Here is a 20,065-nt window from a genome sequence, read left to right on the forward strand (position 1 = left end):
GTTCTTCATCTGAGTTAAGCCAACGCAATGATTTTGCGTCCTCGCTGTCAGATGTGGGTCTAGGTGTATTTGAGGAAGATTATTTGCATGCAATAATGTTTTCATTCGCACCTGTCGCCTTCAAAAGGTCGTTATTTATCGAATTAACGTGTAAGGAAATAAGATTTGCGTGTATGTACTTGAATTTGGTTTTTCCCTTGGATAACCTCCAAATTTAAGGGGCGCTAGTGGTTGCCAATTTTATAATTCTATTAATGAAACGGAAATGCTTTACTGACATTTTGTTATACGACTCCATGATGGTGGCCATGACATGAGTCATGCGTGGACTGCGTGGTGGTGGTTTTGAGGATAGTAGAATCATGTGGAACGTTCCTTCGTATCGCTACCACCACCTTGTTCGCTAACCTTGCCGCCAAGAAGCAGTGCTTGCGCACTTGTGATTTTACGCGAAGAGTAAGCCAACCGATAAAATGCTGCGTTAAGTGCTGACTTACTATCAGATGACCCACTTACTCGTTTTCCACCCTTTAAATATAGATAGGGAAGATGAAAAATAAAATTTAAAAAATACAATAAAAACCTTGTGCCACTTGTTCATGAACACTTTATTTTCCAAGCAATTTTTCTATTAGAACCTTGATCTTTTTTGTACGCCATTAACCTATAAATAAGAACGATCCTTTTCACACTTAAAATACACTTCTTTCAACATCTATCCACTATACGTACTGTAATCATTTATTCTGAATAGTTACGTCAAACGTTGTGACCTAAATGTTGCGGGGAGTTTTCCTTCATCAATAATAGTATAGATATTCAAGATCTAAATAAATGTATAACTTAGAAGTGTTTACCCGCGGTTTCGCACGCGTAAACTATTAAAACCGTTGAATAATTGTACTGCTAGAATATTACTAAATTCTCCTGGGAATTACCAAAATTACCTACATCGTGGATTTCATTAACGTTGTATATAAGGCAGTTGTCTCACCGCCGGCGAGGAAACGATTGGCTATCGACTATTTTCTCGCTCAAGAAAAGAACAAAAGATATAAGATCCTGTGTGAGTAAAAGAGACATATATATTAATAGTTGATCGCTGGCGGTTCACACTGCCGGCGAGAACTCGCTCTTACATCTTTTGTCGCAGCGACAAGAGCTATAAAACTAGCTCAGCGATACTCGCTCAGCGCTGTTAGCTTGGCGGCCGCCCGGCTCAAGCGAGTGGAGCGAGTAATCGCCCGTCGTGCTCGAACACTCGCTTTTCACTGCTCGCCCACTCGTTTCTAGTTATTCGCTCTGCTCGCTTCTCGCTCATCGTCGGCGGTGGGACAAGTGCCTAAAACACCCGCGCTAAATTTCATGTCTCTAATGTTGGATGGTTGAATTTTCGAGATTGTATTCTTAAAATGTGTCTGTTTCATTCATGGAAGCGTCCTTAGAACCCTATTCCCACCGGCTTACCCAATATTTACAAAATAGGATAATAGGACAATCTCCGAGCGATCTTTGCTTCGGCTTTACCACGGAAATATCTGACGCCACGCCACTTGTGTCTACTGAAGCAGATCTATAGTAGGTAAGGTCCTAAGCGCGCTGCCGAAATAACGCAACAGAATTTCGACGTGAATGCTGTTTAATTACCTACTGGCAACACATTCGCCGAAATTACGTCACGTTTTGGCGTAGGTACAACCGAACTTCTGAGACTTGTCAATCTGGCATGGCGTTAAGTACATGGCTGTAAGCTGTATGTGTAAAGCGAGAGTGTAGCCAACAAGTCAATAAAGCGCTGTAATTGGTTTACCAGTTGGCATTGACCGACTAAAATCGGCGTTTTGTTTTGATCATGATCATGAACTTGGCTCGCTATGAACTATCACTAATCGCGTACAAGCAAGGTTATTGTTATGGGCGTGTTATGTGAACGTGTTATACGCACACATACAAGTTAGATGACTTGCTACAAAGGTGGTTACTTGCTATAGAGTTAGTAAAAAGTTTTAGTAGAAATATGTACTTATGACAATGACAATGCGTTAACGTATAACCACCGACTGTATACTACATAGACATCATACCCGACCTGTACCCTTAGTGTAAGTTTTTGGTTACAAAATACGTCTCGATCGCGTTCGTGTTAAAATCTCAATTTGTATGGTAACACGAACATTGCAAACGTTCCGCTAGAGGCGCTGTTCGTGTTACCCACGTGTTACCATACAAATTGAGATTTATCACGAACGCGATCGAGACGTATTTTGTAACCGAAAGTGCCGAAAAAGCCGTACAAATACCGTACCGTAATCTTCGATTCGGAATACGACATAAAGTTATCTATCTATGTTTTGGCATTTATTTGTATTTTTTTAACGAATTAATGAATTATTTGCATTTGATATTTATTCATAATCAATGATCGGTAAAGTAGACTATACGGTGACCGATCGATCCGCCGGATTTCATTTTACAAACAATTTTTCGCAGATATTTCAACTAATTTTGAGCTGCAAAACTCTGCGTAACAACTCATCTGCGAAACGAAAATCTGTTAGCATTTGTTGGCGAGACATTAGGCATCCCTTATACATATTACGTTCCACTACTCTGAGTATGGTTCACCCAACCTTCGGTTACAATCAACTCCGCAATCTAACATTTTTCCACTCCACAGCATCGTCGCTCGGAGCAGCCATCACGATGCCAATCTGCGGGTTCCTGATCGCCCACCTTGGCTGGGAGTCATCTTTCTACTTCACCGGTAAGATCGCAATCTGATACCGCAACCATCTAACTAAGTATTGAGACAAATGGTTCCTTGTCACCAAGCTGACGCGAAGAGTGATGGCTTTAAGTTGATTTGATTATTAAATGAGTCAGCAATATCTGGAATTCTGGAATTTCAAGTTTTAAATTTTGCTTGACAATAAGCTGTAGAAGAAAGCTAGTCTTCACGCACAGACATAGAACACAGCGGTTATGACGGAAGATGCCCTTGGCTTGTCTTAGTATTTCATTTCGTGACGGGCAAAGAATAAATAGTCTCAAACATGAAGTACTTACCTATTTGTTTTAATAGTACCTATTACGTTTGCTCAACGAAATTTAAGGTTTTTTTTTAAAGAAAATAACATTTTCGTATCGCTGGGCTTGATTTGAATCCGCACCTCCGGATATAAATAATGTTAAAAGCTATAAATCTTAAGAATAATCTTATCCCCTTTATTCCAGGCATAATTGGAGTGATGTGGTCGGTGGCTTGGTTTGCGGTGGTCTATGACTCTCCTGCCGAGCATCCGAGGATATCTGACACTGAGAGGAACCACCTCATGAAGGCGCTGCCTCAGGAAGATGGCAAGAAAGGAGTAAGTAGTCTAGACTACCTACTTATTTGTACCATGACAAGTCAAGTTCACAATGACACGATTTCTTTGAGATTAATAATACCTGTGTCAAAGGAACAGGGTGGATGTTCTTAAGGTTGGCTACATGAAATATTCTATTTGTGAAAGTTAATAGATATTTGTATTATATGATTAAATTCGTATTCTTTTATATTTCATGCATATGAACAAAAACAAATTTGACGTCCATCCCAAAACAAGAGGATTTCCTAAACGGATTTTAAACCAATGGCAATTGGAACATGTTTTTATCATAAAAAGTTAAATCAAGATGGTTTGTAATAAATAAATTTTCATCAAAATCAGTTGTCTGTTTTGAGATTTGGGTCTTTGACTTGATATGAGCATCACTTATTCTTAAAATAAAACGCATTATTTGCTTTATAAAATCGAAATTATAAAGTCTTCCCTTCTTCATGAGACAATTATTGACACAAGTGTGTTTACCATGTGTTAAATCAATTTAGTCACGTGTGTTAAGTGTACGATGTATTACAAATACATTTTGATAAACTTCGTAAATATGCTTAACTACAATATATAAATAATTACTACCATAAAATAATGAGTACCTATTAACTTGTAATATTTTCCATCATACGGATGGATCTTTGACTTAGTAACTATACCTAGTCTAAAAAACAAAGAATTAAAATAAATAAAATAAAGGTCAGATAAATACACAGTCAGTCAACTAAACCGCGCCGCGTCTACCAGGCGCTAAGATGTCCAAAAATAATCAGTTAAAAAAAATACTTTTATATCAGTGGAGCATATACTTTTGTTTACAATCGATAAATCTCATAATTGGAAGCGTAAGTAACGGAGAAGAGAAGAGGATTTGAACTCCTTAATGAAATCACTACTCTGAAATATTGACTTACCTATTTTTTTTTCATTATAAGTATTTGCAATAGGTATATCTTACGTTACGTTAATCTTGTTTCAAACCTTCTTGCTCAATTCACTAGAAAATAAACTGCATAAATAGATTTTATCCCTACACGACAAAAAAATTAAGAAATAATATGGTTCCTATTGTATACGTAAGCAATACGAAGGCGTGGCTAGCTAGAGTCAATATGCAGTTTAAACTGCTTGAAGACACGTTTATACCACCCAAGGATTTGCCTTCAAAAGTTGGAGGTGAAACACTTCCGTTGAAATATAAAATGTATATGTGTAGGTAAATTTGAATAGGTGGTAAAGCTATAATTCCGAAAATACTAAATATTTATAAACTTGTAAGGTTCGTATGTATGTATGTAAGTTTGTTTGAAAGTTCTGGTTTAAACCCTAGCGCATACAACGTATCATCGACTTAACAGTTTAGACAATGCAAGAGCTGTATCTATAAATGGGCGTTTTAAAAAAATGCTTTGTCGTACTTAGAATCAAGAGCACAATTATTACCGATAATTTTAAAAAAGTCCCCAAAAAAAGGTCAGTTTTGCGACGTTTTTTTCATATACTTACCTACTCAGTGTCAGTATGGGCGTGACAAAACAGTCATAAAATTTTGTATGAAAAAATGGGGACATTTTTTAAACGATCGGAATCGATTGTGCTCTTCATTCCGAGAAGGAATCCATCATATTTTTTCCAAAATTAAAAAAAAAAGAAACAGTACACTTCTTTTTAAATCGCCTATAATTGCTTGGCCGGACTAGCGCATGCCGCACGGCGCTGCAATACCAAATCTAAATGAAGTTTGAAATGATCACAGGACCCATCCCCTTATCACCTTTGTCCACAGCACATCCCAGTCCCATGGCGTAAGATGCTGCTGTCTCCGCCAGTGTGGGCTATCGTCATCACCCACGGCTGTTCAGTCTTCGGCTACTTCACCGTCGTCAATCAGCTGCCTAGTTACATCGAAAGCATACTGCACTACAATATTAAACATGTAAGTACATTTTTAGGGTTCCGGAGCCAAAATGGCAAAAACGGAACCCTTATAGTTTCGCCATGTCTGTCTGTCTGTCCGTCCGTCCGTCCGCGGCTTTGCTCAGGTACTTACTATCAATGCTAGAAAGCTGTAATTTTGCACGGATATATGTAAACGGATGGATGTAAACTATGCCGACAAAATGGTACAATAAAAAAATAAAAATAAAAACTTAAGGGGTAAAGTGGGAGTGATTTCTTTTTTCTCATCCAACCCTATAGTGTGGGGTATTGTTGGTATAAAATACGAAATCCTTAGAAAAATATTACTTAATTTTTTCGTTATGGCTACGGAACCCTATTTTGGGCGTGTCCGACACGCTCTTGGCCGGTTTTTTTAACACCCGATTCACAACCGCAATGACACATACTATACTATCCTTTGTGTTGTCCATTGACATCTATGTACCTTACGGCACTAAACTGGCCGTTGGCAACAAAACACGCGGCGCATCAATCATCAATAATACTTTGACACAACTCCTGTCACGAAAGTCACCAAACTATAGTGAAAGGCTTACAAATCTGCGCTGTGAACAAATTTAGTGCGCCGTTTTGATTTAAGAAACATACAGTCTATACTCGTACCTACATAGATGTCGATATTGTCGATGGTGTTGTCTTGTCTATCTGCACTTAATTCTATTGTTTTGTCTTGTGTTGTGTATTTTTTTTCTTTTCATTAATATTTATGAACTAGGGCTAGGGTAACGAAGTTATTATAGGAGGTGGACGTGAACATGAAAGTAGTAAAAGTATAGACTCAGGATTGTTAAAGTACTTAGAAAGCCTTTTCATTGTTTGAATTTCAATAAGTATTTTCGTTCAAATTGAGGTCACACTAAGATCATAAAAAATATTTTGTAAGCAGAAACTACACTATCCCTGATTAACAATAGGCTACTTTTTATCCCTGGGATATGGGGTTGAATTAGTTACTGCCCTTGCGTACTTACTAATATTATAAAGAATTCATCGCAGACAAAGTCGCGGCGCGGGCAACAGCTAGTTATTTATGTTTCCCTTCGCGTTATAAATATAACGGGTCTAAAGTTGTCTTGTCAAATTGTAGATTCTATACCTTTAAAACAGGTTTTGCATGTATATTTATATTTGCAAGTTTACAACTACTTCACCTTCACAATAAGTACCTAGGGAAAACAAAAGATACATTAAAATTTGATTGACTATTAAAATGTGATGTATATTAATAGAAAACCCCCGCTTCCCGTTTATGACTTAAAAACTATTAATAACCGTCTTTATACAACCGGAAAGCACGAGACAAATTAATGCGGTGATCTGAAGGCATATAATAATATTTATGTAAGTTTCCGCATTATTAATATACATTCTATATCCGATTTGTTTAATTTTTTACTTCCTACCGTATGTCTAAAGTATTACAGTCTACTTTAAAATGCGGTCTTTAAAGCTTCGGTGACGTCAGAGTTTGCGCGCGAGTCGGTAGGGTGACTATGTAGCTGCGAACGAAGGGACAAGTCTTGTCAAAGTTGACTATACATTTTCAATGGTATTAACGTGCGTGCGTTCATAAAACTGCCAGAAATAAAATAGAAAATAATTGTTGCATTATGTTATTTAACTAAATATTTCGGCAGATAAATCACGTAACTACTGAAAAATTGAAAAGGTAATGGCTACCCTTACAAGTCAAACTTGTTGTAATGACATCATTGTAAGATAAAGTTGTTAGCACCTTAATTGTGGAGACAAAATCACGACAGCTCATGTGTAGTATAGGTAAATGTATTTATACATTATTGTAGGATACAATAAAATTACTCTCTGAACACCATATTAGAATTCCTACGTATGTGTGTGTCTGTTAAAAACTTATGACATTAGCACTGGTCGAGTTAGTTAGTTTCTTTACTAACTAACTTGTAAAAATGTTAGATAAATAAAAGCTAAATTGAATAATAGAGTACATATATTCAAATATATATGTATATAAATATGAAAATGTAGGTTTATATACATTGCTAATGTTTTGCCAAAAAAGCAAATCTGTATATCTGTCTTTTTCTATAACACTTTTCCCTATGCGCTAGGTATGACACTATTGCTGTGTGACGTCACACTCTAGTATTCCCTTCTGTCTAATTTTGCATCTTATGTTATTACATACTTAAACGTTGCTTTGTTTTTCGTTTGATAACACACATTACCAAGCTTTTGGTAAAATAATAAGTATTTAAAATCTCTCGTCTCATATCCAGTGAAACCGTGATTAATCTTTCATTACGACGGAATTACTTATGAGCAGCGGATGGTACATATATTCTTAGACTTATACTTCAGTTTCCTTGCGTTCACGTCCTATTATTCGTATTAGGGATATGTTATACAAAGATGGTTGTTTACGTTTAGTACACGTGCCTCCATTGTTTAGATTAACATGCACTTTAATGAACACTTAGCGGTTAGGTAAACAAGTTTGACACGTGTTCAGTTTAAATGGCTTGTCGATTATTGAAATATTGAGGTTTATATTGGTTAGGTACTATATTGTCTCATTTGGATGATTTAGTCGAGTCGTTACGTTGATGATGTTGCATTTAAACCATTAACCAAAGTGTCTTGTAACAACAAAGTGAATGAAGTTAATATTTTTAACTTTTATGAGTTAATATCAATTAGTATTTTCTTATATTTCACAAATAATAAGTTTGATGGTTAATAACTTTGTGCTTGAGTTCAGTGATTTAAATTTTTTAACTATGTGTAAGTACACCTCCCTACAATTTGCCTTGACATGCATTGTTGTTTTGTATTTATTTGGTTCAATTAAAGTTATTTTAGTGTTTTATGATTAAGGCGACATAAAGCACTCTTTTACAAAACATACAGATCGTTTTCAAGATGCGTAACTTCACTTTTTAATTAATACACGTCTCATTTGTCCTTAATAACCAGCCAAAATGCATATTTCTAACTGCCCCAAGTGAATAATAATTAATATCGAACGCAGACCCAATATTTCAAATTGGAACCTTTTGCCCATACACCAAGAAGTCCAAACCGCCCGAAGAGGTTATCTTGCATTCAGTAAACAAGCACACGCAAGCCACCCACCCTATTGCATCAGCCAGAAGTGGTCCACCTCAGCTTTTATAGCCAGCAGGTTTCCACACCAAGTTCACGAGTGAAATCGATCTAAAATTACTGCCAGTTTTTTTACTTAAAGGCTAAAGTCATGAAATTTGCTCCCATTCTTTGGCTGGTTCACCTCGATATCTTCATGAATTTGCAAATCTAAAGGCCAAAAACGAGGACGTCGTAATCGATATTAAAATGCCAAATAGACAGGAGGTATCAAAGAATAGAAGACTACATTTTTATAGTTATTTATGTAAGCAAAGATTCAAATCTCTCACGAAATCTACACGAATCATATAAAAGTGATAATAATCTGTTAAAAAAGTAACTAAAGTAAAAATGGATATGTACTCGTAACAGTAAGCAGTCGTTCACTGTCGCTTTTAAAATAAAATCCACGAATCAAAGTCTGACTCAGAACTGCTTGCCTGCATTCATTTTTAAAAGCAGCCAAATCAGTTGTCTTTTCAAGATTGTAATATTTTCATTAAGATACTTGCTACCATAATTAATTACACAATAAAATATGTAATACGTGTAAATTTATTAAGGAGATGTAATGCTTTTCCATATATATTGTAGTAATAATATTCAGTTCAGTATCTAAGTAATATACACATCAATACACTTATTTAATAATATAAAATGCATAACATGAATAAGCAACATCTGAAAATATATGTTATTGCTGTACGACTACATCAGTATTAAATGTCTAAAATACTACTACTTAATGTTTGAAATTTCAAGAAATGTTTCTTTTTGTAAACAACAAACGCAAAATATAACCAATTTAAGTTTTGGAAACGTTTATAATGAGCATATCAAATGAAATAAGAAATTGAAATCTGTTTGCACGTGTATAATTGCTGTGTAATCGATTATTTAGCTGAAGGTTGTTACTTAATTTTTATTACTACAGGGTAAACATAAAGTAAAAGTAAGATAATACTTAACAAAATTAGAAAAAAAACTTAATGATAGATTTCAATTTATTAATGACATTTTAACGATCTGATTTAGTTGTCCATTTAACCATCTTAAATACGTCGACCCACCAAATTTTTAACAAATAAACCGATCCTAATCATTTATGCTACAAAAAAACGTCACATAGGTAATTACATATTTGCGATACCTTATTTCTAAATCCGATTTGGGATTCGGTCCTATTGTGTGCCCAGCATGGTCACATTGGCGGCCAGTTAAAACGGTGGGGCGATCATGTGTCAATTATCGTGTGCCGTATTTGGCACTTGTATGGTTTTGTTTGTTAAGTCTCACTACGTTTAAATTTTAGATTCAATAAAAAATATTATTGGATTCGCAATATCTAAGCTACGTTTGGCAATCTAATTGTCGTTGCTAAAAACACATCTCAAAGAAAAACTGCTTCAACAAGCAAAAAAGTTTACTTTCATCACTTTTTTATTTCTAAAAATCTTTTTTTACTGCTTGTTATTATTATTATTATTTTATAATATCTCTGAATATACGAGACAATAATTACTTAGTTACGTCACAAGTTCTATACATCATTTTTATTTAATAAAAACGCTACCTTGCTAACGACGTGGGAGCGCTAACAATTAATTACCACTAACAACTAGATTATCTGTAGTCTAGACGTCTGAATATCAGACCTCCCTTTTACACACAGTAAGAATGAGCGAGATCCGACACATTAGCAGTCAGCGACCAGTCCATTTCGACTTATTTGGAATTTTATGACGCCAAAGATGCCATGCCATAGAATTTATCGAGGTCGTCTCAAAAGAAATATTACTGCCCGTAATAAATACTCTTCGTGTATTGCATGGCTGAATTGAATTCCGCATTTTTATTCAATCATGGCTGTAGGTTATGTAATACAATAATGTTTACCTAACTCTTTACTTGTACAAATGAAACCGTAGTTTTTATCACAAATCATCCAATTGTGATGAAAACTTGGGTTACAACAACATTGTCATGTTCTTTGCTTTGCAATGTTATTTGCTTTGTAAAATACCATATTTAATATTGGCCATATTTTGATGGCCACTCATCTGCAATATCTTTGGAAAACTCTATTTTTTTAATAATAAAATAATAAGATCTTATTACGTATCTAAGCTTTGCTAAGCTTACTTTGGGACTAGGTCAATTGGTGTGAATTGTCCCATGATATTTATTTATATATTTATTTATTTATTTATCCACTATTGATAAATACAGATAAAATGATCAACAGTGGTTTGTGACATTGATGAAAGCACAATTTCAAAAAATCATAAACTGTAATAAATACAACATGTAAATTTATTTATTCTTTTTAGTAGCCTTACAAAGTTTCAACAGAACAACCCCTCAATAAAATTAAAATGTAGGTACTTCGTAAAGTTCTTACAAAATGCCGCAGCGTGGTCACAGTACCGGGAGGAATATCCTACACTCATTCACTTGCGAACTGGTTCGCACTGCGATAACTTTTACTGGACCAGGCCGTATGTCGTATGAGGCATTGGTTTGAAAGATGACTTGATAAAATTAAGTGAAAGTTTTCAAGTAAGATGTAAAAAATATAAACAAAAAATGTAGACTGGACATATTGAGGACGCTGCAAATGTTGAGGTTTATTCAATGTTAGGGAATTAAGAATTGATGAGAAGTGAATTGAAGAGAAGATTTAATGATATATTGATTGAAAGGTTAAATAAAAGAGGAACAAATTGATCATAGAAACAAATTTTATTGAAGCAAATGTTAAAAATATGATAATTAAGCTTTTAAGTACCTTGCTGGTTTCAACTCTGCTGTTACTTTATGACTTATGACTATGTATGGCAGGCAGGGATAGCGAACCATTTAAGTATGTAAGTGCCATTTGTTTGAAAGAAGAATAATTTCGCTATTAAGTAATTTGCATCAAAAAAACATGACTTGGTTATTTATTTAATATAATCTTCTTCTTACGGTACCATCTCCTAACAGAGATGTCTTTATCATGGATACCACCGCCCGATACTTTAAATTGAACCACGTTCTGTTAAGTCGTTTTGAACCCGTATCATTTGTCGCGTTCAGTGCATGGCACCAGTTCCAATGGTTAGCCTTCCCTAGTGCGGGGACTTTTAAACCGTCGTCGTTTTGTTATTCGTAAAGAGCTATTTAGTACAATGTTTACGAATAACAATGTATGCGAAGTGATGTGCCACAATTTGACCGAATACCTTTAAGCAAGGTCATATCCACCGTCAGTCGCATGCAAATCTTTATTTATGCCGACCTTTCCTTACATTGACAGCCACATATGTCCTTTAAGCTATTAATGAAGGAAAACTATTTCGCATACATTGTCTTTTTGTGTGGAATATTCAACATGCGTATTTTGTTTTGCATTGTATTGAATGGCTGGCGTTAATATCACGTATTTCTTTTCCGACAAAGATTATCTACCAAGGAATAAACAACTCTCTAAGCGACAAACTTATAAATATAAGTAAATACGTATACGGACTATTTGCCGTTTTGTACTTGTCCTACCGCTTTCCTGTTGCTAGATTAGAGGTATAGTGTAATAATTTCTAATAGTCGTCGCTCTTCTTTGGTCTTGAAGCTTAACTAAAGATCGGACGGACTGACTCCTGCGAATTAGAGTTGAAGGGGCCGCGGCCCAGCAGGGCTACTACGAAATTCGAAGTTCGTATCGTACCATCCCGCCGACACTTATATTATTTAATACGAGAGTGAGAGGGACTGTACGATCATCATCATCATCATCACCGGCCTATCTTAGTCCACTGCTGGACATAGGCCTCTCCAGTTGCACGCCACTGAGCACGATCCTCGGCCAGTCTCATCCAGTTCTTGCCAGCTAACCTGCGAAGATCATCGCTCCACCTAGTCTGAGGGCGTCCTACGGCACGCTTGCCGATTCGCGGTCTCCACTCAAGAACTCGTTTGCCCCAGCGATTATCAGTTCTTCGACTGATATGGCCGGCCCACTGCCACTTCAGTTTGCTTATCCGGTGAGCTATGTCGATGACTTTAGTTCTGTGTCGGATCTCCTCGTTTCGAATTCGATCCTTCAGAGAAACTCCGAGCATAGCCCTTTCCATAGCTCGCTGAGCGACTTTAAATTTGTGGACCAGCCCAACCGTGAGTGTCCACGTCTCGGCACCATATGTCATGACTGTACGATACGAACTTCGAATTTCGCAGTAGCCCTGCTGCCGCGTACTGCACTTCGTAGTTGTCTTGATGCCAGAGTTACCGCACTGGTTGTTGTATTACATCTTTGCATTGCTGAAAAAAGGGCAAGACGTAAAGAAGTATGCTCCGAACATATACTAACGACGTAAAAATTAAACTATTAAAGATTCACACGCAGGGCGACTCTTGACAGAAGAGACAGGTATGTATTTCAACATTTTGTGCACCATTATTGTCATCATAGCTACTCTTATTAGTAGGTATTTACTTTAACATTTTTTTACTATGAAAAACTTCTTTTTCAAAATTCTACAATAGAACATAGATAATATAATAAGTACTACCTACTTTGACGGATATATTTGTATACATTATAATCACAAACATTTATTTCAGTACTTTACCTACATGGTGGTAATTTTCTTATGAGCAATGAAAATAAAAACATAATGTAAGTACGTACTTGATTATAGGAAAATTTTACAACTTCACACGTCCGCATGTAATTTCACATGATTGCCGCAATCACAACATAACACGGCAATTAAAGATTGTATCTGTAAAGCGCCGATCTAAATTACCTACACTATAGAAGTGATAGTAATGTACAAGTACATCATTATGTTTATGACTAGCATTACATAAACATTGTTAGTGTCATGTAGCGAGGCTTCTTTACAAGCGGAAAAATCGCTATCTTAATCCCATGGGAAGTAAATAATCTGACCAACATAAAAAAAGTTTAAAAACTCTCGACATTGTCAAAAAAACCGCATTTAAATTGGTCCACCCGTTTAAGGGCTACGGTGCCACAGACAGACACACACACAGACACACCAACCACTAACCATTAACCATTTTGTTCAAGCGACATCTCACATCTATGATTGGTTCAGGACAATAAAGCATGATTTAGTTAAATATTTGCTTGTTTCCAGTGAAATTTAACACATATCCAAATTGGTTAGCGACCGCAGCACGCTGTTCAATTCAGAGAGTGCTAAGCGATGACGCCGTGGTATAATTTGATTGACAAATATGAAGTTACATACCTAGAGTACCTACCTACCGCATATTAGTATAAACTGTTTCACAAATTTATTTAATTTACACAGATACCATACTGTACAATACTTAACTAAAGCAGTATAGGTCACATATTAAAGAAAAATAATAAAAAGCCGCGGTGGCCGAGTGGTTTGACCTATGGCCTCTCAAGCAGAGGATCGTGGGTTCAAACCCCGCACCTCTTAGTTTTTCGAAATTCATGTGCGGAATTACATTTGAAATTTACCACGAGCTTTACGGTGAAGCAATTCAATGGTGTGTGTGAAGTTCCCAATCCGCAGTGGGCCCGCGTGTGAACTACGGCCCACGCCCTCTCATTCTGAGAGGAGGCCTGTGCCCAGCAGTGGGACGTATGTAGGCTGAGATGAATAATATCGCAAACCATTTACACACACATGATTATGATGATGTCACTCATGCTAATTTCGGCCACGACGACGTCTCCCGTGCCCTGACTGAACGAGTTCTGCTGGCGTGCTCTAATGTGGCCGTCCCACTCTTCTGTCTGCCTGAAACGTGGAGACATTGCGCTTAATTAAATTAAATACTCTACACCAAGGTGCCTCGCCAGCGATTCCCAAAGAGAGGGTTCAATCTTGCATTTCTTCATATTTTCTGAACGTCTTCGCACCTGAGAGACTGGACATCGCTTTTACACTAACCGTTCTTTAGTTAAGAAAAGAAAATGCGCTCACAAATACACTATCAAGACAAGCGGTGAAATTACTGGCACTTGAGGTACCCCATCTTAGGCCTCTAGGTTGGCAACGCATCTGCAATACCCCTGGTGTTGCAGATGTTTATGGGCGGCGGTGATCTCTTACCATCCGGAGACCCACTTGCTCGCTTGCCATCCAGTCGAACAAAAAAAACAGGCAAAAAATATACAAGCTCTAAATTTACTATACTTCATATCCCTGTCCTGTTCTCCTTGTACGAGTATAATGTGATTTGTTGATAATGTGACGACAATTTCAAGTAAAGTTGTTGATCAATTCCTTATCTCCCCGCTATATTTCAATAAACACTTTCTAGCCAAGAGTTGTGGGTGTATCTTTCGCCTTTTTTACCACGTTGATATCTAAGCCAGGCTATGTTTTACCTGTAAACATTGTCTTATTCTTGTGGAAATATTGTAGCTATGCAAGCCACAAGGTCTCCCATAGCATACTAATGCGAAGCGATTCCGACGTAATCCTTCGTCATCCGAAGGTGAATGGACGAGTACAGTCGGCGAGATAGTGCATAATCCTAATTATGGAGATAAGTTTTTTTTTGCAATCTTACATTGAAACTTCAGTATAATTTCGATCTATTCTTAACTGTACATACCTATATCTGTATTTTTTTCTGTAGTGTATTGAGTCTACCTGCTATCGAGCTCCATGTAACGAGATGTAGATTTATAAACGTCGCGATGTTGATTGATCCTTAAAACTGAAGAAAGAGACTGAAATTATAAACATATATGCTTCTTTAGCTTTAGTTTAAGTTATGTTAATAGTTAATGTTAAAGTGCAGAAAACGAAGAAAAGACAAAATTAAACATTTCTATACAAAATTGTTGCCATGTTCAAGCAAAAATGCTAAAAACGTTAAAATCTCAATGAATTTCTACTTTTTTAAGCTAAGTTGGAAAGTATGCCAATAAGCAATACAACTCCCATTTAAAACCATCAAGCGTACATCCCCTGTGTTAACTAAATGACAAGGTGCTTGCACGCCGCTGATTATAAGGTTGCGAGACATTATTAAAGCTATTAAGTACGAGTTTCTGGCGCCAGGATTCTAGGTCGTATTTATAGGTCTAGGTTTTTGTTCTGTTTTTATAGACTATAGATTTATAAACATTATTTAGTGGATTTGTTTCTTAGAGGCTCGAGTGTAGCTCTCTTTAGACTGGATAAGACATTCCGCTCCAGTAATGATCATTATGATACTGACAAACGATCTGATTTTAAAACTGATACTGTATTAATGTAGCTGTGTGTGTGTAGTTTCGTAATTAAAAATATTTTATTTTAATTTATATATCAGTGATATCTTTAAATTACTTTTTGTTCATTAAGACCACGACTACTAACCCTTTAACAGTCTCAGCCCGTTCAACCTCTATTCTTTGCATTTTAGCAAACGCCTGCGTGTGAACTTACTCAATTCAGCTATCCTAATCTGTCATTTTCATATTAGCCTCTGCCAGACACGATCGCGATTCGCCCGGGCATTTGAAATGACGGCCATAATACATCTCCCTCCTTTTATAGTACATTGTGTCTTAAGGGCGGTAAACAAGGAATTACATAATATTTTTTCAAAAATTGCCGATTCCGCTGACTACGCTCTTGGCAGCGCCAGCCTCCGCATGCAATATCACACTCATTTACCGACCTTGGGCTTCATGACAAGAAAATTAGTACGGCAAATGACTCTTTTACCGCCCACGGGTTTCATGACAAGCACATTAAGGTCGAGGGTTTTATTTGGGGGGTTGCAACCAAGGTAGCCTGCATGTTTCGACACTGTTTACGAGCAAGTGTGATGAAAACTAATTAACTAACGAGTTGAGTTCTCGAGAGTACGCGCGATTAGTCAGCGCAGCAGCAATTCGCGAGACGGCGGCGCCGGCGCCGACGGTACGGCAGGGGAAAGCTACGCGCAATAATTATACCTCTAGCCATTAATCAGCTCGACATGTAAGGGTCAATACTTACATGTATGTTTAACGGTGATAAAAAATATATTTTACCATGAAAATTTAATGTTTTACTTAATATAAGTTTTTGTGGCGACATGGTGATGTGATATTTTGCCATTGCATACCAAATTTCAGCTCAAGATTCGAAGCTAATAAAGAACAAATACGCGCGAGGCGAAGTTGCCCTTAACACTGTTTCTCGACCATATACAAATACAGGGAAAAATTGGTTTTGGACTTTTTTATTTTTATTCTACTGGATGGGTAACGAGCAAGTGGTTCTCCTGATGGTAAGAGATCAACACCGCCTATAGACACCCGCAGCACCAGGGGATTGCAGATGCGTTTCCAACCTAGAGGCCTAAGATGGGATACCTCAAGTGCCAGTAATTTCACCGGCTGTCTTACTCTCCACGCCGAAACACAACAGTGCAAACACTGCTGCTTTACGGCAGGATTAGCGAGCAAGATGGTGGTAGCAATCCGGGCGGACCTTGCACAAGGTCCTACCACCTGCATCGGAATCTGAATTTTCGTATATACCTTCATTTTGGGTTTATAAAATTTGTTTCAAAGGTCTTATAAAAATCTCGTGCTTTAGCAATTTTATAAGTTTGATTTTTCACTACTTCAAGTGGTGGCAGACCTGGTTTGATAGTAATTTTAGCTTGATACCTCCAAGCGTTCCTGAGAATAAGGGTTTTGACAGACGGAGAACAAAGCGATCCTTCAAAAACCTGGAAAACATTTACGGGGGCTTTCAGACAAATTGCAGCACCTGCTGAAATATTCTAGATTAATCTTATTACAACTATAAGGAGAGCGAGGCGAGTCCTATCTTAACTCATACGATCAGCCGGTCGCCCATGTCAATAACGTTTCGCAGAAATATAGTTTTCCTCATACCATAAGCTGAATCCATCTGGCGCGTCCGCGCGTCCTTTGTGAATGAATCACGCGGGCGCGAGCCCGTTCATTATACCGTTCACGCGCGATTAGGACGACCCTTCTTAGAAACCTTTAAAGTAATGGGAATTAATCTGACAAACCTGCATATACACATAGGTAGTGCCACGTAGAATAGGAGTCACGCATACAAGAACATATCATGTAATGACAGCAGGATTTTGACATTTACTCATTCTCCTTTTATAATCAGTTTTTTGTAGCTGTACGAAGTTCTAGTTTTGCACTTCGTACTATAAGGGCCTGAGCTAAAACTTAAACACTAAGTTATTTCTCCACCATGACTCATTAGCTCATGTTTAGCACTGCAGACTGCGCACGCGTCTTTTTTGCCTACACTGCAGGGTGAATGCACTGAGGTCCAGAAAAAAAATTGCGTTATTTTTAGAACTCTCAGGTTAAGTACTACTTAATGGGCACATATAAACCTAACCGTCTAGACAGGTTCAGGCTTCAAGTATCCGACAGTCTACCTCAGTGGTCTACCTACATAATATAAGTACAGGGTGTAACATTCATTTCGGTCAGTATGAGAAAGTCTGAAAGTATAATAACAAGAAAAACTATTCTCGAAACTGATTCGAACGAGCTTTTGGGGGCGATTTTGAAAATCACAGTTCGAAAATGATGAAAATCTGTGTCATGTTACAGAATTACACCTTAATGTTTTTCGTCTCCTTGCGATAACTAAAAGAACTGTACATTTCTACTACTCCATCCTTCAAATTACATTTCAATTTGTGCCACTTGCAAAAATATGTAAAACATTTACAGGCACGATTTTTTAATAATTGTCCCTTTGGATAATCAACTGATTTCTTATGATGATAACATCAAGATCTCTTTTTCTACAGAACGGCCTGCTATCTTCGCTCCCCTACCTCGGCAAGTACCTGTGCGCGCTCGCTTCCTCCGTACTGGCTGACCATCTGCGCAGGAGTGGGAAACTCTCCACGACGACTGCTAGGAAACTGTTCACCGGGTTCGCGGTTGGATTACCAGGTACGACCTATGACCCGTTATGACACTTAGCTATAACCTATGCCTAATTGAAATTCCCAAAAAAAATGGTTTAGGGCGTTTTCAGAAAAAGATTTTGAAATGACTTTTTTTTTAGATTTGAATGAAATTTCGTTTTCCTACTCAGAGAATCAGGAGCACTTTCGATTGTAATAGGAGAAAAAAAGTGTCATGCCATCTTGACTTGTCTACAACGTTTACCTGTTAGTCTGATGTTAATTTGAAAAGGTTTGGTAGCGAAATAGTTACATTCCCCAAGCGTTTTTTTTTCAGTAGTTTATTATAAACATTATTTACAATGATCCGTTGTTGACTACGAATCGTTTTGGGATTTTTTTGTTATTGGTCAAAGAAACCGCCACAGTGACACTGACAATCATTAAAATTATTTCCAGTGTAAGAAATTAGTTCCAATGAAATTCCGCAACATGGCGAATAGTCATATATTTTTGGTCAGGATTTAAATGTATTTTATTTCTTCTTTCTTTCTATCTTAAGTTTTTTTTTTAGATAGATATTAAGTTTTTTTTAATATCGATATTACAGCACTGGTGAAACTGTGGCAACGTTTGTGTGCGTGCAATGAACTGCCAAGTTGGTTCGCCTAATTCTGGACTCTAGACAAGCGTGCTCAATCATACTCTACTATTGGCATACAGCGCTAGTGCTGGTGGCGCGCTGCGGCGCAAACTACCAACTGGCTACCCTGGAATCGACCCAATGCACATCAATAATCGTACTGTTCATAGTGCTGGAGAATTCAACACTTAACACATTTTTCTGCAGGAATCCTGATGATCGCCCAAGCTTTCTTCGGTCACGACCGAGTGTGGTCGGTGGCCATTTTCACCATCGCGCTCACCATCAACGGAGCTGTCACCGCCGGTTACCTTGGCAACGGGCTTGATATTGCACCCAACTTCTCTGGTTTGTTTTATATTAGCTCATATTTAATATTGTTTTTATAAAATGTAATGTTTTTAACTTTGTCCCAGTACCCCATTTACTTACAGTCGAACCATTTGATTCCTGACCCACCGTAGAACGTTCTCACAGTAATTGTCATAATGAATTGCCTTGTCAAGCAATGCGATGTCACTATGACTTTCACTATGAAAAGGTTCCATAGTTTCAGTTGGTTCGAATGCACCTACATAAGCATTGTTTAGTTTTAAAAATATAAATGTATGATTTAAACGAATGCTTTTTGATTTCTTTATTTTGGAGAAGATAAAACTCTTCCAATGTTAAAGAAGATTGATCATCCTAAGCTTTGCGATTATCTTGGTCAATATAAATAATTCTGTTTCAGGAACAATCTTCGGTATGGCAAATACGCTGTCGTCTATCGGCGGATGGCTGTCTGCATTTATGGTCGGCGAACTCACCAAAACTCATGTAAGGGGCACTTTCTTTCTTTGGCCATAGAATTATCAAATCGCTCTTTAAGCCCATTTACAATAACAATTTAGTCTGACAAAACTAAAGCCCAGTTTAGACCTGTAAGAAAAATCGTGCAAATTGCATTACATTGCGGCACTAGAAACTCGTTGGCTTTGCGGCCTCGCAATGTATCTAATGATCTAATGCAATTTGCCCCATTTTTCTTGCAGGTCTAAACCGGGTTTAAGAATTAAAAAAAGAC

The 20,065-nt window shown here is 37.2% G+C and overlaps 1 protein-coding gene across 1 annotated transcript in view; it reads left to right on the forward strand.

The window, feature by feature from the left end:
* The window catches only part of LOC141440713 (sialin), a 50,547-nt gene that overhangs the window by 25,707 nt on the left and 4,775 nt on the right, over nt 1-20,065 (forward strand). The window contains exons 6-11 of the mRNA XM_074105258.1: nt 2,678-2,764; nt 3,235-3,368; nt 5,164-5,313; nt 18,255-18,402; nt 19,207-19,347; nt 19,733-19,818. Coding sequence (XP_073961359.1) covers nt 2,678-2,764; nt 3,235-3,368; nt 5,164-5,313; nt 18,255-18,402; nt 19,207-19,347; nt 19,733-19,818 — 746 coding nt within the window. The remainder of the gene's footprint in view (nt 1-2,677; nt 2,765-3,234; nt 3,369-5,163; nt 5,314-18,254; nt 18,403-19,206; nt 19,348-19,732; nt 19,819-20,065) is intronic.

The sequence above is a fragment of the Choristoneura fumiferana genome, chromosome 23 (genome assembly GCF_025370935.1).
Source record: "Choristoneura fumiferana chromosome 23, NRCan_CFum_1, whole genome shotgun sequence".
NCBI classification, from domain to species: domain Eukaryota; kingdom Metazoa; phylum Arthropoda; class Insecta; order Lepidoptera; family Tortricidae; genus Choristoneura; species Choristoneura fumiferana.